General features: G+C 53.7%; 1 protein-coding gene and 1 long non-coding RNA gene across 5 annotated transcripts in view; one reads left to right on the forward strand and one right to left on the reverse strand.

The window, feature by feature from the left end:
* The first annotated feature begins 12506 nt into the window (after nucleotides 1-12506).
* The window catches only part of SMOC2 (SPARC related modular calcium binding 2), a 155997-nt gene continuing 140649 nt past the window's right edge, over nucleotides 12507-27854 (forward strand). For all 3 annotated transcript variants that reach the window (XM_081531074.1, XM_081531072.1, XM_081531073.1), the window contains exon 1: nucleotides 12507-12772. Coding sequence is in view for 2 of the 3 variants with exons in the window: in XM_081531072.1 (XP_081387198.1) it covers nucleotides 12689-12772 (84 nt within the window). In the remaining variant the exon portion in view is untranslated. The remainder of the gene's footprint in view (nucleotides 12773-27854) is intronic.
* LOC145522066 (uncharacterized) lies at nucleotides 17519-21412 on the reverse strand. 2 transcript variants are annotated; one of them, XR_014065884.1, is made up of 2 exons: nucleotides 21173-21412; nucleotides 17519-19904 (listed from the first exon to the last, which is right to left on the reverse strand). It is a non-coding gene; the product is annotated as an uncharacterized LOC145522066 (long non-coding RNA). The 2 variants fall into 2 exon arrangements; XR_014065885.1 differs by having other exon boundaries at nucleotides 21163-21372.

Genomic DNA, 27854 nt, shown 5'->3' on the forward strand with positions numbered 1-27854 from the left:
TCTGGCCTGGAGAATTCGAGGGACAGAGGATCCTGGCGGGCTACAGTCTATGGGGTCACAAAGAGTCGGGCATGACTGAGTGACGAACACGCAGATACACACACAGCTGAAAGTGTGATGGAATGAACACACACAGAACCAAGATCCAGGTAAAGACAGCCTCCCTGCTCCCAGAGGGCCGTCCTGACCTGCTCCCCCAGGGGGAACGGTCTTCCAGCGTCTCTGGTCAGCACCGCCCCGGGCCTCTCTAAGTGCCACTTATACCAGCTGAGTTTCGGGGTCTTCTCTTTTACACACTTAAAGAACGCGTGTTAGCACTTTGACTGACTGTTCTCGGCTACTACAGCCAGCCCCACCTGTGAGTTATAAATACAGAACGGAGACAGAGTACGTGCTGCCGTCAACAACGAGCAAGTCCTCTTGTCACCTGTCAAGGCTTTCTTTGCCAGTCCCCCTGATGGGGCCCGTGGGGGCCCCCGGATGAATCCTTTTATGCCCTGTCCTCCCTCTGGACCCTGTTACGGAGCAGGAAACATCAGGAGGAAAAAACGAAGCGCGCAGACCCTTCGTGGAATGGACTGTCCACTCTTCTGCGGACTAGATTTTCTTCTCTGTCTTGGGAGGCAGGGTGTCCCTTGGGGCAAGGACCTCTTGTGGTGCCAAAGCACCACACGTGGCCATGTCATCGTGCTGCTGATAACTCTGTGCCATCAGCGATCTCTTCCTAAAGAGCCGCTTTCACTGGGCACCAGAGCTGCAGCTTCACTGTTGACGTCACTGCCACCCCGAGAACGCGTAGTGACTGGGGTGGTGAATTTTATGGGTCCACTCGCTGGGCCACAGTGCCCAGTGCTTGGGCAAACATCTGTTTAGGTGTTGCTGTGAAACCATTTTTAGATGACATTACCATTTAAATCTCACTGTGAATAAAGCAGGTGACCCTCCCTGTGGGTGGGCCATGTCTAAGCAGTTGAAGACACTAAGAGAGAAGACTGCGGTTCCCCAAGGAGGGTGGACATCTCCTCCAGACTTGGCTCAGGCTGCAGCAGCTGCTTATCCTGGGCCACTGACTGCCAGTCTCCCCTGCAGAGTTCAGGTGTGCCTACACCCAGGGTCAAGTCAGCCAGTACCTTCAAATCAATCCATTGATCTCTCTCTCCCCTTGTGTGTATATATATATATTTATGTTCTGTCTCCCTGGAGGATCCTATCTAACACAGGCACACTCCAGAGATAGGGGAGGTTTGGTTCCTGAACATTGTATTAAAGCAACTATCACAATGAAGCAGGTCACAAGCATTCTCTGGTTTCCCTGTTCATATAAAAGTTATGTTCACACAATAGTGTAGTCTGTTAAGGGTGTGATAGCATTGTGTCTAGAAAACAATGCACACACTTCAACATAAAAATATCTTATTGCTAAAAATGCCAACTGTCACCTGGGCCTTCTTCACCTCGATGTTGAGGCTGTGGCTGATCAGAGTGGGGGATGCTGAAGGTGGGGGTGTCCGCAGCAATTTTGTGCAAGAAGATGAGCGTGAAGTCTGCTGCACTGATGACTCGTCCTTGTCCTTGATCACGTACAGGCCATTGGAGGGCTGCTCATTGCCCTAATTTCCATGCTGTTATGTCTCAGGGAGCAAGGAGGCCTGAGGAAGGGGGGAGATAAGGGTGGGGGGTCTGTGGAGCAGTCAGAACACACACAACATCATCAGCTAAGTTCACTCATGTAATTGTGGTTCCTGGCATCCCAAAACAAGTCCAGTAGGAACATCGAGCATCATTGACCGTAGGTCACCATAACAAACATGAAAATAGTGAACACGTTTGAAATAGTGTGAGTTACCGGAATGTGACACTGTCAGCGAAGTCAGCGGATTTTGCCGGGAAAGCGGCACCTGTGGACCTGGTCACTGCAGCGTTGCCCCAAACGTTCAATTTGTAAAAATGCAACATTTGCAAAGTTTCTCAAAGTGAGCAAAATAAAAGGAGGTCTGCTCGCACAGTGACTCTTTACTGCTTGCATAAGAAACAGACTTTTTTTTTCCCCCTGAAATACAAGACTCACCACTGGGTCTAACTTTGCACATGAAACTTTATTAGCCACTAGCAATTCATGAGCTCTTCTATTCTGGTCATGAAACCATGATCAATTTGTGCTTCCATGAGCTGAGCTATTTCCTTATCTAAAAACTAAAAATAGAGCTGCCATATGATCCTACAATCCCACTCCTGGGCATATACCTGAAAAAAATGAAAACTCTAATTTGAAAAGCTGTATACACCCCCAATGTTCGTACCACCACTATTCACAATATCAAGAAATGGAAGCAACTGAAGTGTCCAACGACAGATGAGTGAATAAAGAAGATGTGGTGTATATATACAATGGAGTATTACTCAGTCATAAAAATGAATGAAATAATGCCATCTGAAGCAACATAGATGGACCTAGAGATTATCATTCTAAGTGAAGTAAGTCAGACTGAGAAGGACAGATATCACACACTGTCACTTACATGTGGAATCTAACAAATGGATACAAATGAGCTAATTTATTAAATGAAAGTAGACTTGCAGACACAGTAAATAAACTTAGTTACCAAACAGGACAGTGGTAGGGGGAAATAAATTAGGATCTGAAAAAAAAAAATGCAGTCGTGTCGACTCTTTGCAACCCCTGTGGTATACAGTCCACGGAATTCTCCAGGCCAGAATACCAGAGTGGGTCGCCTTCTCCAGGGGATCTTCCCAACCCAGGGATTGAACTCAGGTCTCCCTCACTGCAGGCGGATTCTTTATCTGAGTGACAAGGGGAGGCCTTGTGGTTTAGGAGCTAGGGACTGACATATACACACTACTGTGCATAAAACAAATGAACAACATGGACTGATGCTGAAGCTGAAGCTCCAATACTTTGGTCACCTGATGCAAAGAGCCGTCTCATTGGAAATGACCCTGATGCTGGGAAAGACTGAGGGCAGGAGGAGAAGGATGTGACAGAGGATGAGATGGCTGGGTGGCATCACGGACTCAGTGGACATGAGTTTGAGCAACTCTCTCACTCTGGGAGACAGTGAAGGACAGGGAAGCCTGGCGTGCTGTACTCCATGGGGTCACAAAGACTCAGGCACGACTTAGTGACTGAACAGGAACAACAAGGACCTACTGTACTGCACAGGGAACTATGTTCAATCTTGTAATAAGATTATTATCATAAGGGAAAAGAATCTGAAAAATAATGTGTGTGTGTGGGGGTATAACTGAATCATTTTGCTGTACATCTGAACCGAACAGCGTTATACTGTACTATAAATCAACTATACTTCAATAAATCATAAAGCAAAATAAAAAAAATCCTCTCCACCCTTCAAAGTTAGTTCCAGGGCAGCACCCACTGTGACTGTGTTTAATGTAACCCACCACGGTATCTACCTCTCAGTCCTCCATTTATAACTTGGTATCCACCCCGGAGGAACCTCACGTGTGCCCGGAGCAGACATGGAGACACAGTGTCTGTCGCAGCTTCCCAGCGGGAAGGAAGCTCGCGCTGCGGTGCGATGGGCCGAGCAGGCAGGGAGCAGAGGAGCAGCTCTGGGGTGGGGGGCGGGCGGGGTGAGGGGGGCCGGCCCTGACCCAGGCCCCCGTGCACTGGGGCAGCAGACGTGCCTTCAGAGACGTTCTGGGGAGATCCAGCTGGCGCTCTCATTTCCAGGCCTGTGTACTTGCATCTCTTCACCTTTGCCTTTCAACCCTCCAGTGCACTTTCCATTTCTGCTAGGCTAAACGATCCCTATGGATTTATTTTTTCCTATTTGAAGTGGCTCTGAGAAAGCCCAGGGTCTAGTTCTGTCTCCTGGGGCGTGTGGGCCCCTGTGACTGATGCTAGGAGGCCGAGCCCCGGCCAGGGCCACCCTGATCCCCGCCCACGCGCTTGGTTTCTGCCTTGGCTTCTCCAGGATAGTGCCCCCCGACCCCTAGAGGTCCTGTCCCCACAGGCTGGGCTGAGCCCCGGGCGGCCGCGGTCCTGAGTGCGGGGAGGCCGGCCCGCCCTGCCGCTGCCCTCTTCCCCAGGGAGCCCGTGGTCAGCATCTTCTGGAGACGATTCTCGGAGACCTCCCTCCTGCTGACAAGCAGGCTCTCGGGGACCGATGGCACAGGAGCAGAGGTTGTCCAGCCCTTGCCGCATGACCCTGCCCCTCACCCCTGCCGTGTCCAGGCCCTGCCTCCCCCTCCTGGGGCCAGAGCTTCCCCTGCAGGCTCCAGCCCCCTTAAGGCATCTTGCAGGTCCCCAGCCCTTTCCCTCTGCTGTGGGTCAGGTCATTCCCGCAGCTGCCTTCCCGCGCCTGCGGTCTCAGCACCGTCTCCGTCTCTGCCCTCCCTCCTCTCGCAGGTTTGTGGCCTCAGAGCTCTGTCGCCCTTGCTTTGGGGGAACTTCTGAGCGAGCAGGGAGTCCCGACCACGGTCACCGAGTGACCCTGGCTGCTGTTTTGACTCCTCTTTTGTTTTGTTTTTGCCCTGGTGGACAAACAAAGGCAGCAAACCTAAACGTGAAACAAGCCCGTCGTCCGTCATCACCGCTCTTCCAACGGCAGAGGGCAGACCCCTGATTCTGTGCGTTCTGGCCTCTCTCCGGGGGACGGACTCAAAACCGCCTGTCGGGCTGAGCTGTGTTGTGACTTCATCGGAAGCATTTTCTCCTGTCACAGTGGCAGAAAAAGAACCACATGCCTCCCACGGACTGTGTTTTCTATATTTCAATACGTTATAGGTGGAAAATAAATTAGAAATGTAGGAAAACATTGGAGCATTGTAAAATAAAATGACAAATTCTTAAAATGACAAAATAATTCTAAAAATAAATCAAGGACTAAAACTGCCCTTGATGATGCTGATGCCCATGGAATTCTCCAGGCAAGAATGTTGGAACAGGGAGCTGTTCCCTTCTCCGAGGGGTCTTCCTGACCCAGGGGTTGCAGTTCCTTTCTTCAGGGGGGCTTCCTGACCCAGGGATCGAACCTGTGTCTCCTGCATTGCAAGTGGATTCTTGACTTCCCACCAGGGAAGGCCTAATGATCCTGATCACCAACACTAAATAATAAACAAAAAATAAATTTTGGCAAAATGGTTTCAGCCATACTTTCATGCTGCTGCTGCTGCTGCTGCTAAGTCGCTTCAGTCGTGTCCGACTCTGTGCGACCCCATAGACAGCAGCCCACCAGGCTCCGCCGTCCCTGGGATTCTCCAGGCAAGAACACTGGAGTGGGTTGCCATTTCCTTCTCCAGTGCATGAAAGGGAAAAGTGAAAGTGAAGTCGCTCAGTCGTGTCCGACTCTTAGCGACCCCATGGGCTGTAGCCTACCAGGCTCCTCCATCCATGGGATTCTCCAGGCAAGAGTACTGGAGTGGGATGCCATTGCTTTCATGCTGACCAGCCCTCAAATGATCCTCTTCAGAAGTTCGAGCACTTACAGATTCTCCCTTAGTTAAACATTAAGCTGATGCTCAAGAAATTGTAATGTTAATTGCATTCTCTGATTAAAGCAGGATTCTTTGGTATCGTTGAACCACTTTCTAGGTGATGGATTCAATCCAAATAGTCGAGACTCCATTCTCTCCTAGTAAATCATGATGTGTTTTCATGGAAACAACTTTGACTACATATGTTTTATATAAATAGTATTATATATGTATATATTATATATTTTATATATAATTAATATTATATATAGTATTATACACACACACACACACACACACACACACACACATATATATATATATAGAGAGAGAGACATCTCCCATGAAATGGAAAGACACATTTTCTTGTGCTGAACATCTCATCAACAAGACTGATGTCAACCAGCTTAACATCTTTGTTTTCTTATAGGATTTTTATGGTTTCAGGTTTTATATTCAAGTCTTTAATCCATTTTGCGTTAATTTTTGTGTATGCTATAAGATAGGGGGCCAGAGCCATTCTTTTCCCCACTGTATATTCTTAGGTCCTTTATTGTAAATTAATCACTCGAATATGCATAGGGTTATTTCTGGGCTCTATTCTGTCCTGCTGATCTGTGTGTCAGATCTATGATTGTGCACTCTCACGTGGCTTTAATTACTATAGGTTTGTAATATTATCTGAAATCAAGGGGTATGATGCTTCTAGTTTTGTTCTTCTTTCCCAATATTGTTTTGGCTGTTTGGGATCTTCTATGGATCTGTGCAAAATTTAGAGTTGTTCTATTTCTGTGAAAAATACTGTTGGAATTTTGATAGGGATTCTGTTGAATTTGTATATTACTTTGGATAGTATGAACTTTTTAATAGTATTAATTCTTCCAACCTATTGAGCAGAAAATATCTTTCCATTAGGTTGTGCCTTCTTCAGTTTCTTTCATTAATGTCTTATTTTCAACATGCAGATCTCTTACCTCCTTGCTTAAGTTTATTTCTAGATACTTTATTGTCTTTGATACAATTATAATGGGAGTGTTTTCTTAATTTCTCTTTCTGATAGTTTGCTATTACTGCAAAGAAAGGTGACATTTTTTTGTGTATTGGTTTTGCATTCAGCAACTTTACTGAACTCGTTTATTATTTCTAACAGTTTTTGATGGAGTCTTTAGGGTTTTCTGTATATACTACTGTGTCATCTGCAAATAGTAGCAGTTTTACTTTTTCCTTTCCAATTTGGGTCACTTGTCTTTTTCTTGCCTAATTGCTGTGGTCAAGACTTCCAGCACTGTGTTGGATAAAAGTGGTAAGAGTGGATATCCTTGTCTTGTTCCTGATCTTAGAGGAAAAGCTTTCAGCTTTTCACCATTGAGTATATTAGCTGTGGACTTGTCATGCATGACCCATATTATGCTGAGGCATGATCCCTCAGTAACCACTTTGTTGACAGTTTTTATCATAAGTGGAAAGGCATTTTCTACATCTATTGAGATGATCATATAAATTTTATCTTTCATTTTGCTGAAATGGCATATCGTGTTGATTGATTTATGGATGCTGAACCATCCTTGCATCCCTGGCATAAATCCCATTTGATCATGGTGCATGATCCTTTTAATGTATTGTTGAATTAGGTTTGCTAACGTCCTGTTTTGAATTTTTACATCTATTTAATATATTCATCAGGGACTGCTGCTGCTGCTGCTAAGTCACTTCAGTCATGTCCGACTCTGTGCGACCCCATGGACTGCAGCCCACCAGGCCCCTCCGTCCATGGGATTTTCCAGGCAAGAGCGCTGGGGTGGGCGCCATCGCCTTCTCTATCATCAGGGACACTGGTCTGTAATTTCCTTTCCAGGTGGCACCCTTGTCTGGTTTCATATCAGAATGATGCCTGCCTGGGAAAATGAGTTTGGAGGTGTTCCTCCCTGTTCTATTTTTTGGAAGAGTTTGATGAGAATTAATTAATTCTTTGAACATTTGATAGAATTCACCAGAGAAGTAAGCTGGTCCTAGACCTTTGTTTGTTGGAAAGGTTTTGGTTACTGATTTAATTTCCTTGCTAGTAAGATTTTCTATTTCTTAATGATTCAGCTTTTGTAGGTTGTATGTTTCTAGGAATTTGCCCATTTCTCCTAGGCTGTTTAATTTGGTGTATAATTGGCCATAGGAATCTCTTATTTCCCTTTGTATTTCTATCGTATCAGCTGTAACTTCATTTTTATTTCTGATTTGTTTGCATCCTCTCTTTCTCTTGGTGGGTCTAGATAAAGGGTTGTCAATTTAATCTATCTTTTCGAAGAAACAGCTCTCAGTTCCACCAACCTCTTATATGGTCTTTATAGTCTTTATTTCATTGATTTCCACCCGGTCTTTGTCATTTCCTTCCTTCTCCTACCTTTGTGCGGCGCATTGTAACATTCAGCTTAGATCGCCAGGAATGGGGAAGAGAGGCATGTTTTAATGGAATGCCGTCGGGACATTTGCACTCGGCTGGGGAGGGGGAGTGGCTGCGAAAGGTAGTTGAAAGGTTTTTTTATTGGAGTGTCTTCTTACACTGCTTTCTGTCGGTGTAACTCACATCTGTGTGGTCCACCAGCCTCCGAGTATTCCTGGCAAGTCATATTTCTGTTTAAAAACCTTTCCTTCCCCCTAAAGGCAGGTCTCACATAAAGAAAGGAGGGAAAGACGCCTACATTGTGGTTAATGAGGGAGAATCCAGAGGTGGTTTAGGTCATCTGAGTTTGGAAGAGTTTGGCTGCTATATGTTAATTAATAGTTGGCTCGGTGTCTCTCCTCTTTCACACCTCCTGCCATCATTAGTTTTGGGTGATATGGGCTTTTAAAATTATTATTGTTTTAGTTCTGTAACTGTTATGCTTTATAAGTTTCATATACTAATAAATGTGGCTTCATGAACAGAAAGGCAAAAATAGCTTCTGAATGTTACGGATACAAACTTATTTCAAGAAACCTATGCTGCCTCCTGGCAGCTGTGTCATATTTGACCTGATGGGAGGTTGGTTCCTTAGACTGAGTTTGTCTCTGGCAACAGAAATACATACTTTCAGAACGATGCAGTCATCTCCTGTCAGCTTTAGAGGGAACGTTTGCACCATAAAAGTAGCAAGCTTGTATTCGGCTTTGTGAAACAGAACTTTCTTTGAAAACGTTAAACCTTGCCTTGGAAAGTGGTGCAGTAGGGTTGAAGCATCACCAATGAATCCAAAACAACCGCAAAGTGCTTTCGTAACTCGTTTGGTGGTGGATCTAAAGCAACACGCCAAGCAGCGCAAGGCGGTGATGGAGTGTCTGCAGCTCACAGCTGTGGACGGTGAGGGGGAAGAGTGGACTGTCAGGTCAGAGCTGGGTTGGGGTCCTGCTCCACCACTCGCTGCTCCTGTAAACCCGGGCCTGTCCAGGGATCTCGGTCTTATTGTTTGTCATCTGTGAAATAAGAGCTCTGCAGAGTTTCCACTGAGTTAATTAGATGACTTGTATCAAACACCCAGCAAATTCCAATCTATTAAAAATGTCCATAAAGTGCCTTGAAAGTGTTGTCCTAATCCATATCATAAGGCTTTGTGAGATGGCAGAAGAAATTGGTCCACGTGATTTTATTGAGAACAAAGACACATTCAGATTATCTGTTACTTAAATGTCTACAAACAGGGATAAGAGCCTTGAGACAGACTAGGGTCCACCCAGTCTGTGCTTTAACAGAACCTGTCCCACTGACCGAGTCTAATGGTCAAGGCAAAGGCCAGCTGGCCTGGCGCTGTCTGACTGGCCGGCCATGGTCAGCTCTGCGACTCCTCCTTGCACTCGGGTTTCTGGAGTTGGGCGCTTGGGCTAAAAGCCCGGGACTGACGTGAGGGTCATTCCTGGGCTGAAGGGAACAAAGTTAAGGGAAGACATAGGTCATTCACGCTAAGAGGCCAAGCAGAGACCAGAGATTCAGAAACTACCAGAAACGCCAATTCTCTGGTCTGGGGGTAAACTCTGGAGTAAGTCTGAGGGTTAACAGGACACAAGAGGGGACAATGGCCGAGAATTCACCTAGAATTCTAGAGCGAGTGGACTTCAAAGACTCTTCCTGCCAGTCAAGTAGGAACTTGGAAAAAGTATTAATAAGCGATTGACGGTGATTGGTGAGGTGGGCACGATGTCCAGGGCACACTTGCTGGCCAGGGCTCACTCACACCCTCGGGTGACCCTCGGGATGACGACCCCCAGGTGAGATTTGGGAGACACAGAATTCGCAGGGACACTTAGTTAAAGAGCTTACGATTTGCCTATTGAGGTGGGAAAATGAGCTGACAAGAAGTTTCTAGCCAAATACAAATTAGCCAAAAGTAATAATTGAATTATATCATGCCTACTGCTGGGAAAGATTGAGGGCAAAAGAGAAGGGGATGACAGAGGATGAGATGGTTGGATGGCATTACTGACTCGATGGACATGACTCTGAGCAAAATCAGGGAGACAGGCAAGGGCAGGGAAGCCTGGTGCTGCAGTCCATGGGGTCACCGAGTCGGATGTGATCTAGCGACTGAACAACAAGTTATGTCATGCCTACAACAAGAAAAAAGGCCTTTGGCAGTTTTAGCATAGTGAAATAAATTAAAAAGTAAGCCAGGACGCCTTATCGAGCATTTTGCTACTGGCTTAAGGGGGAAAGTAGGTTTAGAAATGTGGGGATGGCTAGAATAGTGGGTCATTAGTTTCTCTTTAATATTCTTCAGTGAGAATAAAGTAAATTGCAGATACATAATCCACAATTTAGAATGGGCCCTTATCCGCTTACTAGTTTAACAAATCCCTGCATTTCCGAGAGAAGGGAACTTCTTCAATGGGCTTGTCTGTCCTATAGAACTGTCTGGAAAGCATTGAGCTGGTTGTTTCCTGTCTTAATTCTCGACTAAGTGACTGTATTCTTTCTGCCACGACGCCCATCTGGCCTCCACGCCAGGAATAACTTTCTTAGAGGCGGAAGAATGACAGGCAGACAGAACTATTTCCCAGTGTTTTTAATAAACGTATTGTTTTTCTCTGCAAAAATGGAAACTGATTGTCTCCCAACTCTACTGCCGGCTTCTCTTAGAAGCTAGAAGTTGGCATTCAGGGTGCTGTGAGCCCCTCCAGTTGTCAAAGGCTGTGTCTCATCCGACAGTCCTGGGCAACACACATTTCATCTCTCTGTGTGGATTCCCTGAGGAGTCTGTGCTGACACGTGAGGGAAATGCTGAGATTCTTGAGTACGAGGCTTGCAAGCCGAGGGGGCTTCTTTGCTCCCCCACTCCCGTCCTGCTTCTCTCTGCCTCAAAGGACGTGCAGGAGGAAGGGCAGAAGGGCAGGTTTGGGCATCCGGGGTCTGCTCCTGCTTCTGTGGCTCGCGCTATCTGGCTAAGCCACTTGCCTTCTGCTTTTGTTCTTCCTCTTGACGTTGTGAGGGTGAATGAATGGACATGTTTTCCATCTTTCGACTTCTACAGAAAAGTGCACAACAACAAATAAATATTTAAGCCATCAGCTTGCAGTCCTCTCATAAAGCAGGAAGTAAAAACAACATTTTTGGCAGCGAATGCTGAAGGATTCACCTCAGTTTTGAATGCACATTTTCCTCTCTGGGTGATCTGAGAGTCAGCAGTATGCAGCACTGACTTTGTGTTTTCGCTCGCTTTTTATGACTGTTCCCTCATAGCATTCCTTACTCACTTAACCATGTGCAGCTGCCCTGCTCACCTGTGTCTCGGACCCAAGAGCAGCCCCAGTTTTATTATAGTTTCTTTCTGAGCCCTCAAGCCAGAAGGAATGTGTTTAAGTATAATACTTAATAGATTTTCTGGGCTCTGGAATTTGAACGAGAATTCCCAGAGCAGCCGTCTTTCGAGAGGACACACATTTCCTCCCCATCTTTCCATGGCCCTGTGTCTGTCCCTTTCATCCTGAAAACACCTCAGTGTGGGACCCCGTAGTTGGAACAGCCCAGGCTTCGTCTCAGCGGTCAGGCCCGGAGCCTGCTGATACAGTCCCCGACGCACTGCCAAAGCTTCGGATTAAACATGGGATTAAAAATCAGATTTGGATTTTCTGTTTTCTTCTTTTTCTCGGTGCTCCGACAAGTCAATCGAAACGTTGTTCTCCAGAATCTTCACTCCCTTGGTTTTCTGTGTGAGCTAGAATCAGGGCTTTCTCCTGTAAAGTTGTAAGCCAAGGAGAAACTATTTCAGCAATGTTGTCTGCAGTGGATACTGTCCAGAGTCTGGGCGTGCAAAATTCTCTTGCTTTCCCATCAGTCTCCACCAAGGAGTCTGCACCCTCTGCAGTGCCTATACTGGCTTCATCAACACCTGAAACGGTTTAAAAGCAGCCACATTCCCGCCAGCCACACTTGCCCCAGATCATGGCTACCTGCAAGTCAGGCTCCAGATCTCTAGGTCCCCCAAGAGCCCGGAGTGGACGCACCTGCGTAAAAGTGTGCAAATATGCCACCCTCCTTGAACCTTCTGGACGGTTCTGAGTGCCCAGCTAATCCACCCGCAAAGTTGAGAGGCGAATTCTGGGCTGGACGAGGTGGCGTTAGAGCCCAGAGGTTCGGGGGACCCAAGGGTGGCTGGGGACTGACCTTGGCTTCTAGTTAGCTCTGCGGGGTGAATCGGCCAGCAGGATCGGTCTTGCGAGGACCGGAACAGCGCCCTGGGATGGGAGGGCAAGGTGTATCTTGCTGTCCCAGGGAGCACGCGCGCGCGAGTGCGTGTACGCCTGTGTGTATCTGTGTGCGTGTGTGCACATGGGCACATGGGTGCGCGTGTGCAGGGAAGGAGGCCCGCACACGCAGCACCCAGACAGGCTGCAGCACAGCCCTGGGGGCCCCCTCCACCTCCAGCTCCCTCAGACTCGCGCCCCCGGGGCGGCCGCTCAGCGGAGCGGGCGTCGGAGCCGAGCGAACGGGTCGCAGCGGCCGCGCTGGAGGTGGGGCAGGGGGAGGGGACGGCGAGGGCGGGGAGGGCGGGCGGAGGAGGATCCGGGAAGCTCCGGAGTTATTTGACAGGAGCCGGGGCCGCCGCAGGACGCGGAGGACCGCCGGGCCAGCTGGTCGAGTCCGGGCCGCCCGGAGCGCTGGGGACGAGGACCCGAGCAGCCCCTCCGCCGGCTCCACGGCCGCCGCCCGAGGGCCGCCCGCGCGTCCCGCTCCCGGCCGAAGAGCGCCGGCCCGCGCCCGGTCACCATGCTGCTGCCGCGGCTCTGCTGGCTGCCGCTGCTCGCGGCGCTGCTCCCGCTGGCGCCCGCGCAGAAGTTCTCGGCGCTCACGGTGAGTGGGCCCGCGGTGCCGGGGCGCGCCGCCTCCTGCCCGGGGCCGGCCGCGTCCCCGCGGGCCCCTCCGGCCGCCGCGCTCAGGCGCCGCGAGCAGGTGACCCTCCCGCCCGCGCGGCCCGAGCAGGTGGGGCCTGGGCGGCCCGCGGGGCGCGGGCGGCTTCTGGGGTCCCCCCGACGCGGGTGGACCGGCAAGGGGTGCTCGCCGCCCCCCTCACGGGGAGCAGGGTCGCGCGTGGAAGCCCTGGTCTGGGAGCCAGGGCGCCGCCCGGTGGAGCGTCGCGGGCGGCTCTGCCGGGGCCTCGGCGCCCATCGGCTCGGTGCGTCCGGGGCTCGGCCCTGGGCTCGCGGTGCGGACCCCGCGGCTCTTGCCGGGCGGGCGAGGAGCCCCGGCTCCCGGGCCCCGCAGGCTTGGCCCGACCCTTCCGGAGACCCTCCCCACGTGAGCGTAGAAGCCGCAGATGCCCTGACAAATGAAGAGGGCTTTCCCCTCGTCCGGGCAGAAATGGGAGGGGCCCGGGGGCTCCGCGTCCTGCGCTCCACGGCCCTGGGCCCCCGGGCAGGGTGCGCCGAGCGCCAGGGTCACCGCGCTGACCGCGGCCGGGTTTGCTTTCTTAGCGGCGACTTCTCGGCGAGGCCCGGCCACCGGCGCGCGGTGCCAAGCTCGAAGCGCCGCGCAGGGGCCGAGCCAAGCTGCCGGCCGCCGGCCGGGCCCGGGTGTCCCAGCCCCCGGCTGGGGCAGACCTCGCGGGCTTGCAGTGTTTGCAAACCCATAATTAATGCAATCTGCAGAAACGAAAACATTCCACTTAAATGTGTTTTTGAACAAGTGCTTGAGAAAACACGAAGGGAGAGAGAACACCTCTGGTGGAGAGATGCTTCTAAGTGCCCGGGACAGTCCTGAAGGCGTTTATTGTATCGAAAATACAACGAGCGAGCTGGCCTGTGGTCGGGTCTGCTTTTCAGCAAAGCTCAAGCCGGCCTTTTTTTTTTTTTTTTCTATTCGAGCAGTACCGGGGGAAGGAGTTGGTGAGTTCACGGTTCATACCTAAAATTCTTCTGGGGCGGCCCTGGTCCCTGCCTTGTGTCTCACAAATGACGTGTAGATTAGAAACTGCCTACCCGGTCTGAGGAGGCTCCCACACACTCAGCCGCCCGTGTGGGGCTTTCATCTCCGCGGAGCAAGACCTGCCGTGTGTGTCCGCGTCTCCATCCATCTGTACACACATCATGGGCTTAGACCCGCGCGTGTGTAAACAGACGGACACTGCAGGGCATCCAAGGCCCCAGAGAGATGGAGACCAAGCCTCAGGTTGAGATCTGGGTGTCTTTCGTAGCAGCTTGTCTCTGCGACTACAGCTGTTCTGAAAGTGCCCAAAGCAGATGGCACCTCAGGGGACCTCCTGGATCTGTCGGGCTCTGGGTGGAAAAGCAGGATAGGGTGTTCGTAACTGGAACAACTGGACTCTGTGGGTTTTCGTGTCTTTTCTCTCCCCCACTCCTACAAGCTAAGCATTCGCTTTAAGGTCGCCCTTGTCCATGGCCCCCCTAAGGCTGCTCTCAGGACTTCCTGGGGGGCGGTGACACCAGCCACAGAGGATCCCGCGGGGAAGCCAGTGACACCTGCGGAGCAGGTTCCAGCCCCCTTTGGCTGCACTTCCCAGGGAAACTTTTTGCTTTAAAACTATTTTTGCAAATAAATGCTGTGTGGCTTCAGCATCCAGGAGAAAAGCTTAAAGCTGTGACATATCTTGGCAAGCCCCCCTCCCTGCCCCACCCCTCATCAAGAACATCAAGAAGCTGGCTGATGGGCCATGAGGGCACGTTGGAGGTGCTGGACTTTTCTGGGGTGCTCACCTCTTTTCAGACTGATTTCCAGTTTGGGGGGTGGTGATCACTTGTTTTCAGCGGGATGGCTCTCTCTCTGCAGGATTTACATCTGGTCTTTAATAAACCAGAGAGACAGCGCCAGTCCCTGCGAGATGGGGAGTGATCACTGGGCATCTTCTGGATGTGTGGTCCTAGGCACATTGCTTGGCTGTCTTAATCTGCAGTGTTCTTGCTGTAAAGTACGATCAAGCAATGCCTTCTGTTTAGCACATTGCCAGGATTAAACGAGAGGCTTTTAGTGTCCGGGCCCGGGGCACAGCTGTTCTGTAGCTCACCCTATTCCTAACGGCAGCCGTGCCCCTGGTCCTGACGCCGTGGTTTTCACAGGCGGCTGTGCCCCTCAGGAGTGGGGATGCTGGCCTCACAGGGGTTTTGTCTGCGGTGTGTGGGGCACAGCGCTCCACTCTGGGGGAGCACGAGCTTTGTGGAGGTGGGGGTGCCAGCCTGGACCAGCAAGTGAGAAAACTGGCCTAGTTGCCCGCTCTGTGCCACCATCTCCTCGGGTAGAAATAGATGACGCGCCTCCTCTTGGGGGTCAGAAGCTTGTCACCGGTGTCCCTGGATGACACCTTTGTCCTCTGGCTCCCTGTCCTGGATGGCCTTTGTTGGGGGACGCGTCTCCAACAGCCTGTCGGTGGGTTTGACCACCTCTGCTAATTGGTGTTCAAGACAAAGAGAGTCTGCTTTGCTCAATAATTATCTTTTTTTTCCCGTTAAAGTCATTCTTTAGAAATGGCACCTTTGTGTGTCTTCCTGTGACTCAGGATTTGCATAACTGCCTGGTCCTCCACGAACTGCGTGCTTTTCCCGTTGACGGGCAGTGGCGTGAGGTGTGTCTGACCCCTGCTGGGACCCTCACCTGTCCCTTCCTTCTTCTAGGGCCCGATCGGGTCTGGTTTCCACCCTGCTCATGGCCGAACCTAGGGAGTCCCTTCCAGGGTGGGTCGCCTGCCAGCACGTGGTCCAGGCGACCGCAGTTCAGCCTCGTCACGGGTGCAGCGGTGCCGACTTTGACAGAAGTCAGCGAACCCGGAGCTGGGTGTTTGCTTCAGGGGCAGGGGGCACCGTACTCCAGTGACCCCTTGCTCAGAGTATCTGGGAGGAGCCCGTGGGCTGATTCCAGAGCTGCCTGCGGGGAGTCCTGCCCACACTGAGAGGGCAGAGGCCTTGCTTCTCGTGTGGCTTCTGGCCACCTGTGAGGATGCGCCCCGGGTCCTGCCCACGAGCTGGGCTTTCTTTGCTCCGGGGGCACTTGGTGTGTGTTCTCTCCTACCCCGCAAGGCTCTGCTGAACCCGTATGCCAGAGGCTTCCCTGGGCGGGGGCGCGGGTGTTTGCTGGGTACCTTCAAGGTCGGTCCAGCTGGGCCCTGCCTCCCCCTCCCCTGGCGGGTCTCCAGCACACGGTGAGGGCTCCGGAGCTGTCTGTCGGGGCGGGGGCTTCTAAGGACAGAGGAGCCTGGCATGCTACAGTCCATGGGGTTGCCGTGAGTCGAATACCACTGAGGGACTGAGCAACCACCACATACTAATACGCCGCTGTCGGCACAGACGGGTCTAACATTGGTGGTGCGGAGACGTTGGGTCAGAAGCCCCCTCAGCACCAGGGCGATCGTGGATGGTCCTGCTCCCCACTGTTTCACTGTCTGCTCAGCTCTCAGGGAGTGATTATGGTTTTTTTCTTCTCCCTTTGCAAATTCTCTGAGCACTTTTGCTGCTCTGGGAAAGCTGCGTTTCATTCATCAGCAGAAGAGGGACCACGGAGGTGGTTAAGGAAAAGGAAACTAAACATCATCAAAATTTCCCAACCTAGAAGCCCATTTACATGGCGACTGAAAACCCAAACATCTGGAGGAGTCGCTTTAATTCTGGTTTGAAATCAAGACCATAAATAAAACTATAAGCAACTTCAGGCTATAACAAGATTGTGCAGTAAATGGGCATTAATGTAACCAACATAGGTTGCAATGGTTCAGAGCAGAACAGATTTCTAAGTAATTCTATATCAAAATAAGCCTTCATGAGAGTCTAGGATTTTAGAATGAGGCTGTTACTAAGATTGGCAATGTAACATTGGAATAGAGGGCAAGGGTAACATATTATATATTTTTAATTGAAAGATAAACTGTTTACATATTTACAAGCCATAGACGTAGAGTGATGAATTTCTAGGTAGATTCTGGCATTAGAGAAGAAAAATTAAGTCATATTTTTCTGAGTTCATTTCTATTTCCCTAATCGATGCTGTTGGTAATGGGACACGTTGTTGTTGTTTAGCTGCTCAGTCGTGTCTGACTCTTTGCAGCCCCCTGGACTATAGCCCACCAGGCTCCTCTCTCCATGGGATTCTCCAGGCAAGAGTACTGGAGTGGGTTGCCATTTCCTTCTCCAGGGGATCTTCCTGACCCAGGGATGGAACTCATGTCTCTTGCATTGCAGGCGGATTCTTTGCCATCTGAGCCACCAGGGAAGCCAGTGGGACAAGACCCCACTCTTAATTTCTGTACATCTCGAGAGTTTGAATAACACTTAATATATTGAATATTTGTTAATAACTGAAGCCCAAGGAAGGAAAGGGTTGAGAAAGTGAAATCCTAGTGCCATGTGGGCTAAGAAGAGGTTATTCTAGAAGTGATAATAATGGGCATTTTATGCGGTTTCATAGTCCCAGGCTGAAAACCAAAGAGCTGAGATTTGTAATAAAACAGAAATAAACAGAACCCAGTAAAATGGTGGCTCTCATTTATATTGTCAGCATTGAGAAACAAGACATTATAAATGGAAACTTGGCCAGATTTAATTAAAATTTTCATTAGAGTAGGAGGCCCTTTCAGAATGACTCGTAACACTATAATTATATTCAGATTTTTATTATGTCCGACATAAAATGGGATATTAACCAATGAAGCTGGCATTTAAGGGGAGGCGAAACGTCCGCAGGGTTGGGGACGTGTTCCTCCTTCGGTGCGAGCATCTGTGTTCTTTTTACTTTCCTCTTTCCCCTGATCACCTTTCCTCTCTATCTCTTATGCCTCTGTTCTAATTACAGTTAATTCCTTTGCTTCTCCTGTGGCCCTTAATGTCACTGTTTCTGTTTGAGCTGAGTCGATGAGAAGTTTCTGGTTCCTTCCCCTCACCCTCTTTCCCCTAAGAGCATCCGCAGGTCCCCTGTGTGGCGCTCTGCCCTGGTGGCCGGCTCACGGTGGACGGTAGGCACCTTACCCCCTGCATCGTGTGACCAACCCCGTCCCATCAGTGAGCACACGCCCACGGCAGATTTGTTTATGTTTATTTCTGTGGGGGGTAAGCCAGCTGTTAACATTTGAGGTTGCTGGCAAAGAGTTTTCCAATAATAATGAAGTTTCAGAAAGCATGGAGACTTCAGATGAACACAGTCGTCTGTGGTGTGTTTGATCCCTGGCTCAGAACACTTGAGGACGTGCGACAGAATCTGTTAGGCCCCTTTGGCTTGAGATGTTCTCAGATTCGTTGGGTTTCGTCACTGCTGAAAGAGCAGGCGCATCAGGGGGCTGGCCCCAGGTGCTCCGGTCTACTGACAACCTGCCCCAGGCGGGTTGTTTCGTTTATTGTCGTTGACTCTGTCCAGTGTCATCAAGGCTCCAGGAACAAATGGGTCCACCCTCCCTGTGCGATGAGTGCGTGGGAGACACGTGATTCCCTTCTTGGGACTGAGACCGTCTGTCTGACTCCCCACGCCTCTGCCTGCCCTGCTCAGCTCTGTACCTCCCAGCCCCGGTGGACTGGGGGGAGGGGTCGCCCCCCCCCCCCGGTGCTGGGAACAGCTTGGTGCTCGTGAGACGGACCTGGGGGCCTTGGAAGAAGGTCCCTCTGGCCTTTGTCTGATCCAGAGGTGAGTGCCGAGCGCTGGGCGGTGGGCCTGTCACTCCTGCCTGGGAGCTGCATCTCTCTGTTTCAGTGAAAGTGGGTAAGGAGTGCTTTTCTCCCCCCATTACCCTGAGGTAAGTGCATGGCCAAGGGGACAGAGTGACAACTTTCGGGGGCACTCTTCCAGCTGAGGATGGTGAGGTCGCGGTTACCTGGCTCCCTCTGGCCGGGCTGAGCAGCCTCCTGACTCCAAGGGCGTCCGGCCTTGTCACTCTGCTGTGTTCACAGCTGAGCCCCGGTGTTGGGGTTTTTACATGTGATTGCCCCTTTCTCATCCAGGCACTTTTGGGGCCCGTCTTCATCTTCAGAAGAACGTGGCATAGACTTGCCTTCTCCTCCTTGAATCTGGGTAACCTTTCCTGGTTCCTAACAGGCCAGCTCAGGCCCAGCTTAAGCTCTCTTCACGTGAACTCCATCCACAGGGCTGCGCATTGCTTGCTCTACCACAATTTTTTCTTATAATGTTGAGAAAAATGTACAAATCCAAAGACAGATCACAGAGCCATCCCGGGCCACCTCCGTGTTTGGACATCACTGTGGTGTCCTCCCCACATTACACATCAGAGTCACACAGGCTTGCAAGGGGTTTAAAGCTGTAAGTTGTGAGTCTCATAGTGTAAGTTGCAGGATACACTCACCCCATTGATGAGAATCACTGTTCAGTGTGGAGTAGAAATTAGAAAATAAAACGATAAACTCCATTTATGCTTACTATTTTAAAAACAATTCAGGAGCTCTAAGTGAAGGATACAGTGCATGATTTGTGTTCAGTTATCTATTAACTGATTCCACAGAAGACTTGGGTCTGTGTCATCAAGAATTAAAAAAAAGAAAATAGTACATTTAAAATTTATTTAAAAAATTGGCCTTTGAAAGACAGAAGTGACTGTCCTTCAGTTTCAAGATGACTCCAGGGTTAAGATGACTCCAGAGCCGAGCCAGTGGCGTCTGGGGATTCCGTGGCCGGTTTTGGGGTGAGGGCTCCAGGCGTGTGTCCCCAGCGTCCTTTCTGGGAAGTGCTCCCAGCTCTGTACAGCAGAGACACACGGGAAGGCCCCCCTTGCGCCTGCTTCCCAGGGATCAGCCACGTAAATGTTTCCTGCACCTGTTTCAGGGGACTGTTACCTTCTTCACAGTGAAGCGGCTGAGTCGGGGACAGACAGACAGAGCCAGGTCAGGACCGCGGTCAGGACTCTGCTCGCGAGGCCGGGCCATCCGCTCCTTCCTTGAACGTGTTCCTGTCGATGGCGGAGGGGGGGGGAGGCCCCTTTCTTCTGTGAGGCCACACTGCCCATGACGTCAGGGGCCTCGCCAAGGAATGTCTCGGCTAGGGAGACCTTTGTTTTGGATAAACAGGTACACGGAAAGTTTTAAATATTAAAAAGAGAGATGGTGTGAAATTCTGGTGCCTGCATTAATGCCACTGACAATGGAATAAAATCTGTCATGGGGAGGGTTCTCCTTGGACCTGCGTGCATGGGATGGCCTTGGTTTGAATGCAGGCTGGGAATCATATCATCTTTAAAACTGTCATCTACTGATGTACCGACAGTTCACGTCATCTGCATTCCTTGGGCTGTTAATGTAGGTATTTAAAGATCACTAGGTCTGGAAAGGCTACGTGCCCTCCCGACTCTTCCATATCTTTCTGTCCTGGCCCTTCCTCCCAGGCCCCAGCGATTCTGTCTTGCCATGTCGGGAGGACTCTGAGGATGAGGGACATATGGACGTCATCCCCCACGAGTCCGCTCGCTCCTGCCTCCCCACCCTGGCTCCTGCCTCCCCGACCTGTCGTCTAAGGCCCCGTGTGTTCCCCTCTGCTTTCTGAACCAAGCTCCGTTCTGAGCTCTGGTTGGTCCCCACCCTCAGGACCGGACGCCGGATCTCAGACGAGGAGCTCACCTTTGTCTGGCATGTGGTTGGCCCACTTGCCCAAGTCACCTTGTGAATCTGAGATTCCATGAAGCCAATTTCTCCCCCTCATTGTTTTTTTGGAATTTCTAGAACCCGTAAGTGGTGTTTTATATGCTATTGGTGTTAAAACTAGGCTTGCATCCTGACCCCACTAACAGGTTGGAACTCTCCCCTCTGGCTCACAGAAATCTGCTAAGCGCTCCTCACCCTCCTGTAAATGGAGCTGTGGGGGCACCCAGAGGGGTGGGCTCCTGGGAGGTGAGACCCAGGGCCATCTCCAGCTGCTGCACCGAGGCCCTGCACCAGGATAGAGCCCCAAGGGAGTCCCCTCCCTTCCCAAGGATCAGTGACTTAGGAAGCATCCAACCCTGACTGGGATTCCCAAGGCCACCTTCCTGTGACTGCCTCTAATCGAGGCTGTGGCGGAGGGTGCTGGGCCAGCTGTGAGCCCCGGGCTGCCCGCCCCCCGCCCCCAGACCCGTTCTCTCCCGCACACGCAGGTGCGATCCTAGCACGGCCTGAGCTCACGCAGCGCCTGGACAAGGGTGCAGACGCGACACTCTGCCCGCTTCTCTCTTAAAGCAGAGACAGCCCCGCTGAGCCGCCCTGTTCCTTTCGTGGGTGATGCATTTAAATGTCTGCAGGCGCCCGGGGGTGAGGAAAGCGAGTGACGGCTCTGACCTGAACGTACCCGTCGGCGCAGTCCTGGCTTTTTGCAGGATCCACCGGCGACGGGCTCAGGTCTTCCTTCTTCAAAGGTGTAGCGGCTGGAGGGAGCTGCCCAAACGAGATCTGTCTTTTCAGATATAACACGGGTGGAGCCCCGGATCCCTTTCTCCGCGCACTTGGCATCTCGGGCTGTTGACACCCGTTTACACCCGTAGGAAACGCGGGCGCGGCTCCGGCCGAGGGCCTCTTCCGGCGTGGACGCGGAGGTCCCCGCGCCGGCCACACGGCGGCGCCCGAGAGCAGCCCGCCCCTCCCGGAGCCGGCGCTGGAGGACGGGCCGGGGCCGCGCGGCCTGCGCTCAGGCCCGGGTTTGGAGACGGGGCCCGCGCAGCCGGGGCACCGCGTTCGGGCCGTAGCAATCGAGGCGCGTCTTTGTCTGATGTTTCCAGCAACCTGATTTGGGAGTCTGGGACGTGCAGGCTGAACTCAGGGCGGTAATCCAGGTGCCAGATAAGAGGCCCTGGCCCCGGGGCAGGTCTGTTTCAATAACCGAAGCCGGGGAGGTGCCCGAGGCTGTCTGCGGGGCCGGCTGCCCGCCAGATGGGACTTCCTTTCTGCTGCAAAGCCTGGTCACTTAGTAAACCGGTTTTATTTAAAGCAGTGGCTTCACTTACTTGTTGGCTAAGCTGATATCCCATTTCTGTGTTCTCTGGGAATGGAAGTGCTTACACATGTCCATTTATGACGGATCTTAACCCGGAAGAACATCAACTGCAGAAAATCGACACTTGGTCCTCGGGCTTCTCAGGCCTCTCTTCCAACCAGGCCTTTTCCGGCAGGTTCTGCAGCCTGGCTTTGTGGGGGGAGGGTCCTGGGAGGTGAGGCTCCGCCCGCCCCCTCAGCTGAGTTCTTCCCGACCTCTGACCTCTGGCCAGAAACCATTGACATTTCTTTGCATCCAAGGATCTGAGGAGGTGTAGAAAGTCCTAATTGGCCCCCTTCCCCTCTCCCTCCACCTGCCGCCTTTCTCTGAGGCTTCATTCCCTTGTTCTTTCTTCTGTGGGAAGGAAGGCCAGTCTCTGGGGCCCTAGGTCCTCTGCAGGCCTTCGAGGCCGGGAGGAGGGGTCCTGCCTGTGATCTCAGGTCCCTTGGTGGCCGGGACCTCCTCAGGACCTGGCGCTCATTCCCAGGCCCAGCCTGGCCTCAGCGTGGTCCCTCGTGGACGGCCCTGGGCCCCCGGGGCTTCCTGGGGCTCCGGGGAGAGCATCGCCCCTCAGCTCCCAGACGGCAGTGCAGCGTGGACACACCCTGATGCTCGGTTCTATCCCTGGGCTCACTTCTGTGGCCCCCACGTGTGCAGAGGTCAGGACGTGGGGGGCTCCTGAGGGTGCACCCAGACGGTGGACTGAGGCCTGGGGGGTGGCCTGCCGGCCCCTCTTCCTGGGGTGTTGGCACTTCAGCCCCGGAGCTCCAGGGCTCTTCCTTGCTCTTTTATTCTTCCCCCAAACTTAGTACAAAAAAGGATAAAAGAATTTCATTGGTCAAGAAATGGTAGAGTTAGAGGCTAATCTCTGTCTCTCTGTCCCTCCTTCTCTCTCTCTTTGTCTCTCTGTCTCTGTCTCCTCTGTCTCTGTCTCTCTCTCTGTCTCTGTCTCTCTCTCTCTGTCCCTCTCTCTATCTCTTTCTCTGTATCTCTCTCTCTCTGTCTCTCTCCTCTGTCTCTGTCTCTCTGTCTCTGTCTCTCTCTCTGTCTCTGTCTCTCTCCTGTCTTTGTCTCTCTGTCTCTGTCTCTCTCTGTCTCTGTCTCTGTCTCTCTGTCTGGCCCCCTGAGGCTTTCTGCAGCCTTGTCCCCTGCCCTGTGGTCCCTCCCCCTGGCCCCGGGGCCCCAGCTGGGCGCCCCCACCTCCGCACCAGGGGGCAGGTCTCCAGACGGGGTAGAAGGTGGACGGGCCGGAGGACTGGGCTGCGCGAGCTGCAAGGTCTGGGAAAGGACGTGAGCCAACTCAGCACGTGGCTCAAAGCCAGATCTTAATCCGACTTTTTTTAATCCCTTTTTTTCACTTTTCTCCTTTAACACTTTCTGGCGGTCCCGGTCTCACAGAGCGCTCGAGACAAACCTGTGTGCATCTCAGCTATGAGAGCCCAGTTCTCGGGACGGCCGCCCTCACTGTCTCAGAATTTCCGGGGCTGGTGGGGGAGGGGGGCAGGTGAACAGGTGGGGCATCCCGGGGCACCCTGAGGATGAGGAGGGGCGCAGCCTACCCTCCATCAGTCTGTGTTTGGGGCTCCCTTAATGCCCGTCCTGGGGACCGAGGGGCTCTGGTGGAGAACAGGTAAATAAAGCACTTGGGTGGGTCTGGACACGCGCAGAGTGATGGGCCGAGCTCTCCGCGGGATGCTGTCCCTGTGCAGCCATCCCGGGTCCTGTTGTCCAGCAGACACAGCCGTGGACAGGGGTCGGGACCAGGGAGGGTCATCCCGACGTCCCTGTTGGAAACGTGGCCCTGAAGGCTGAGCCCTGGGGGTCTGGGAGGGGCTAGGAGCCCCCTGTGCAGAGACTCACCCAGCAGACGGGGCCTCCTCAGGGCCTGGGAGACCGAGGGCCCCCTTAGGGCTCCCGGGGGCTTGGAGGGCCCTGACGGGCTGGGCTGGGCAGCCGGGGGGCCTCCCAGGGTCTCAGAGCAGAAGGGCAGGCAGGCTCCCGGAGCAGCAGTGGTACGGGGGAGGGGGAGGGCTGGTGGTGAGGTGTGATGCTGGGGGGCGCTGGTGGTGAGGTGTGATGCTGGGGGGCGCTGGTGGTGAGGTGTGATGCTGGGGGCTGGTGGTGAGGTGTGATGCTGGGGGGGGCGCTGGTGGTGAGGTGTGATGCTGGGGGCTGGTGGTGAGGTGTGATGCTGGGGGGAGCTGGTGGTGAGGTGTGATGCTGGGGGGGCGCTGGTGGTGAGGTGTGATGCTGGGGACTGGTGGTGAGGTGTGATGCTGGGGGGCGCTGGTGGTGAGGTGTGATGCTGGGGGCTGGTGGTGAGGTGTGATGCTGGGGGGGGCTGGTGGTGAGGTGTGATACGGGGGGGCTGGTGGTGAGGTGTGATGCTGGGGGGGGCTGGTGGTGAGGTGTGATACGGGGGGGCTGGTGGTGAGGTGTGATGCTGGGGCAGGTTGGTGAGGTGTGATGCTGGGGGGTGCTGGTGGTGAGGTGTGATACGGGGGGCTGGTGGTGAGGTGTGATGCTGGGGCAGGCTGGTGAGGTGTGATGCTGTGGGGGGGCTGGTGGTGAGGTGTGATACGGGGGGTCTGGTGGTGAGGTGTGATGCTGGGGGGGCGCTGGTGGTGAGGTGTGATGCTGTGGGGGGGGCTGGTGGTGAGGTGTGATGCTGGGGCAGGCTGGTGGTACAGGTGTGATACGGGGGGGCTGGTGGTGAGGTGTGATGCCACTGGGGGGCTGGCGGTGACATGTGATGGTGGGTGGGGGCTGGTGGTGAGGTGTGATGCTGGGTGGGGGCTGGTGGTACAGGTGTGATGCTGGGTGGGGGCTGGTGGTGAGGTGTGATGCTGGGGGTTGGTGGTGAGGTGTGATATGGGGGGGGGATGGTGGTGAGGTGTGATGCCGCTGGGGGGCTGGCGGTGAGATGTGATGCTGGGTGGGGGTTGGTGGTGAGGTGTGATGCCGCTGGGGGGCTGGCGGTGAGATGTGATGCTGGGTGGGGGCTGGCGGTGAGATGTGATGCTGGGTGGGGGCTGGCGGTGAGGTGTGATGCTGGGTGGGGGCTGGTGGTGAGGTGTGATGCTGGGTGGGGGCTGGTGGTGAGGTGTGATGCTGGGTGGGGGCTGGTGGTGAGGTGTGATGCTGGGTGGGGGCTGGTGGTGAGGTGTGATGCTGGGTGGGGGCTGGTGGTGAGGTGTGATGCTGGGTGGGGGCTGGTGGTGAGGTGTGATGCTGGGTGGGGGCTGGCGGTGAGGTGTGATGCTGAGCACTGGGCCTGGGAGGGGCTGGCGAGAGGCGGGTGCTCAGGGCCCAGGGGCCATTCGGTGTTTCTGTGTTTCTGCCTGTGAGACGGGGCTCAGGTGAGGAGGTGCAGTGCTGAGATGAGAGGGCCGGTGAGGAGACCTGGCCAGGCCGGGCGGACGTGCGAGAACCTGCTGTCAGCTCCCCCGTCCCTGGAGTTTCCTCACGGGGCACACGGCGCAGAGCTCGGAAGGGCACCCAGCCGGGGTGCTGTTCTGCTTCGGAGCATCGTCCCCTGAGGCTCTCCCGTCAGGGTGTCGGGTGAAACAGGTGCCTAAACAGCTTGAACGGAAGCCTGTGTGACCTTGGGTTAAGCAGATCCCAGGAAACAAAACCTCAGCCACCACCCGAGCCCCGCCGTGGCTCCCCCATGACCCCCCGGCCTGTCTTTCAGGGGAGCGGGTCCTGGGTGAGCCTGGGGGGTGACAGGCGGTGACCACGGCCCTCCCGTGGGACTCCTTGAAGGTTGGTCTCACTCTGAATCACAAAGTGACGCGGAGACGCGGTTGGCAGAGGCGCAGGAGGCTGGGGGCAGCCTCGCGTGTGGTGGGAGTTGTCTGCACCACGGACAGGCCGCCCACCGCCTCCGGGAGCTGGGGGGCACGGCGGGAGGGCAGCAGGCCTCCCGGCTGGAGCCGAGTGCCCCAGAGGCCCGCGGGGACTCGCCTGGACGGCAGGCGGGCGGGGGGGAAGACGCTGCTTTTCAGAGGCCTTTGCCCTCTCAGTCTCGCCTGCTCTTCCCCTTGTCTAAGAGCAGCCTCCCGCGCCTGCTGTCTCTCCCGCACCTGCTGTCCTCCCCTCAGGCTTGCTGTCCTCTGATGGACACTGGCGGTCCCGTCGCGGGACACACTCTGACGGGGAACTGAGGGCAACGCGGGGCTCTTGTTCCAAAGAGACGTGGTGGGACCTCATGATGGTGAAATCCTGTGGGTGTGGCCCCGAGACCAGGCCACGGGGCTCGGTGCGGGAGGACGCCTCCTTACCGCCCGTCCCTGGTCCTCAGGACACGCGTGGTCGCAGCAGGAGGATGGAGCCGGCCTCCCCGGAGGCGGCAGGCTCACCACCCGGCGTCCAGGGCTCTGGGGCCAACACTCCGCCTGTGGTTCCTGGCTTTGCGGCTCGTGGAGGATCGGGTGAGCTGCCGGTTCTCAGCCTCCTGGGCTGCAGGACGGGAGTGACCAGGGCGGCACCCTGTCTGGCTCCTGGGAGGGAAGCGGGTCCTGGGCTGGACGCGTCCTCCAGGAGTGAACCTCCCGCCCCTCTGCTCCGAGGGCAGGCGCGGCCTGTGTTTCCTTCTCCTGCGGCCTCACCTGATGCCTGCGGTGAGCCCGTGTCCTGTGTTCCTTTGCTGGCTCCTGCCCCTCGTCTCTACAGACCCCAACTCCTCCCCAGGAAGCCTTCCTGACCCGGGATCAGCCGACAGGCTCCCCAAGTGGAGGAGCGGGAAGCGGGGGGCCAGCAGTTAAACAAGATATTATGATCTTCTGGTTTATAACTGAGAGCCCCATGTGGGGTGGAGCTTGGGGATTTGCACAATGCAGCAGGTGAGCTCTAGGGAGCTTGTGGGGGGCTCCCACTCTGTGGTGGTAGCGTGGGGAGCAGGGTGAGGGGCCTCTTCCTGTGTCCAGGGCCCCATTCACAGTGACCCCCGTGTTGACTCCTGCCCTGCTTGCTATCCTTGTGGTGGACACTTCAGTTCAGTTCAGTCGCTCAGTCGTGTCCTACTCTTTGCGACCCCATGGACTGCAGCACGCCAGGCAGCCCTCCTTGTCCATCACCAACTCCCAGAGCTTGCTCAAACTCACGTCCATCAAGTCGGTGATGCCATCCAACCATCTCATCCTCTGTCGTCCCCTTCTCCTCCTGCCCTCAATCTTTCCCAGCATCAGGGTCTTTTCAGATGAGTCAGCTCTTCACATCAGGTGGCCAAAGTATTGGAGTTTCAGCTTCAACATCAGTCCTTCCAATGAACACCCAGGACTGATCTCCTTTAGGATGGACTGGATGGATCTCCTTGCAGCTCAAGGGACTCTCAAGAGTCTTCAACACCACAGTTCAAAAGCATCAATGCTTCGGCGCTCAGCTTTCTTTATAGACCAACCCTCACATCCATCCATGACCACTGGAAAAACCATAGCCTTGACTAGACGGACCTTTGTTGGCAAAGTGATGTCTCAGCTTTTTAACATGCTGTCTAGTTTGGTCATAACCTTCCTTCCAAGGAGGAAGTGTCTATTAATTTCATGGCTGAAGTCTAAGTGCAGTAGACACTTGGTCCCATTTTGAAGATGAGGAACTTGAGACAGAGGTGATTAAGTGCCCAGGGTCTCCCGGTTGGCCCCCTGGGCCGGGTGAGCCCGGGGTCTCCCAGCTGGCCCCCTGGGCCTGGTGAGCCTTGACATGCAGGAACAGGCGGAAGGAGGATGCTCTGAGCTCAGGTTCTCTGAACGAGGCTCTCAGGCAAAGGCTTGATCCTGGCTGGACGCTGAGTGCCTGTGGACTCATGCCAGGGATGTGACCAAGGCCGCGGGGTCCTTGGACAAGGGGTCTGGGTCGCAGGCAGGAAGCTTCCTACGGTGTGTACAGGGCGCGTTCCCCAGAGGATCCTTAGGAGGTGAGTTCTGGAGGTAGTCCCATGTCGGATGCCCGCAGGGAGGGTGGGGGGCGCCATGCACGTGGCGGGCCCGGGTGGGGAGGTGTT

The sequence above is a fragment of the Giraffa tippelskirchi genome, chromosome 9, assembly GCF_054371585.1.
Source record: "Giraffa tippelskirchi isolate mGirTip1 chromosome 9, T2T-mGirTip1v1.2.pri, whole genome shotgun sequence".
Taxonomy (NCBI): Eukaryota; Metazoa; Chordata; class Mammalia; order Artiodactyla; family Giraffidae; genus Giraffa; species Giraffa tippelskirchi.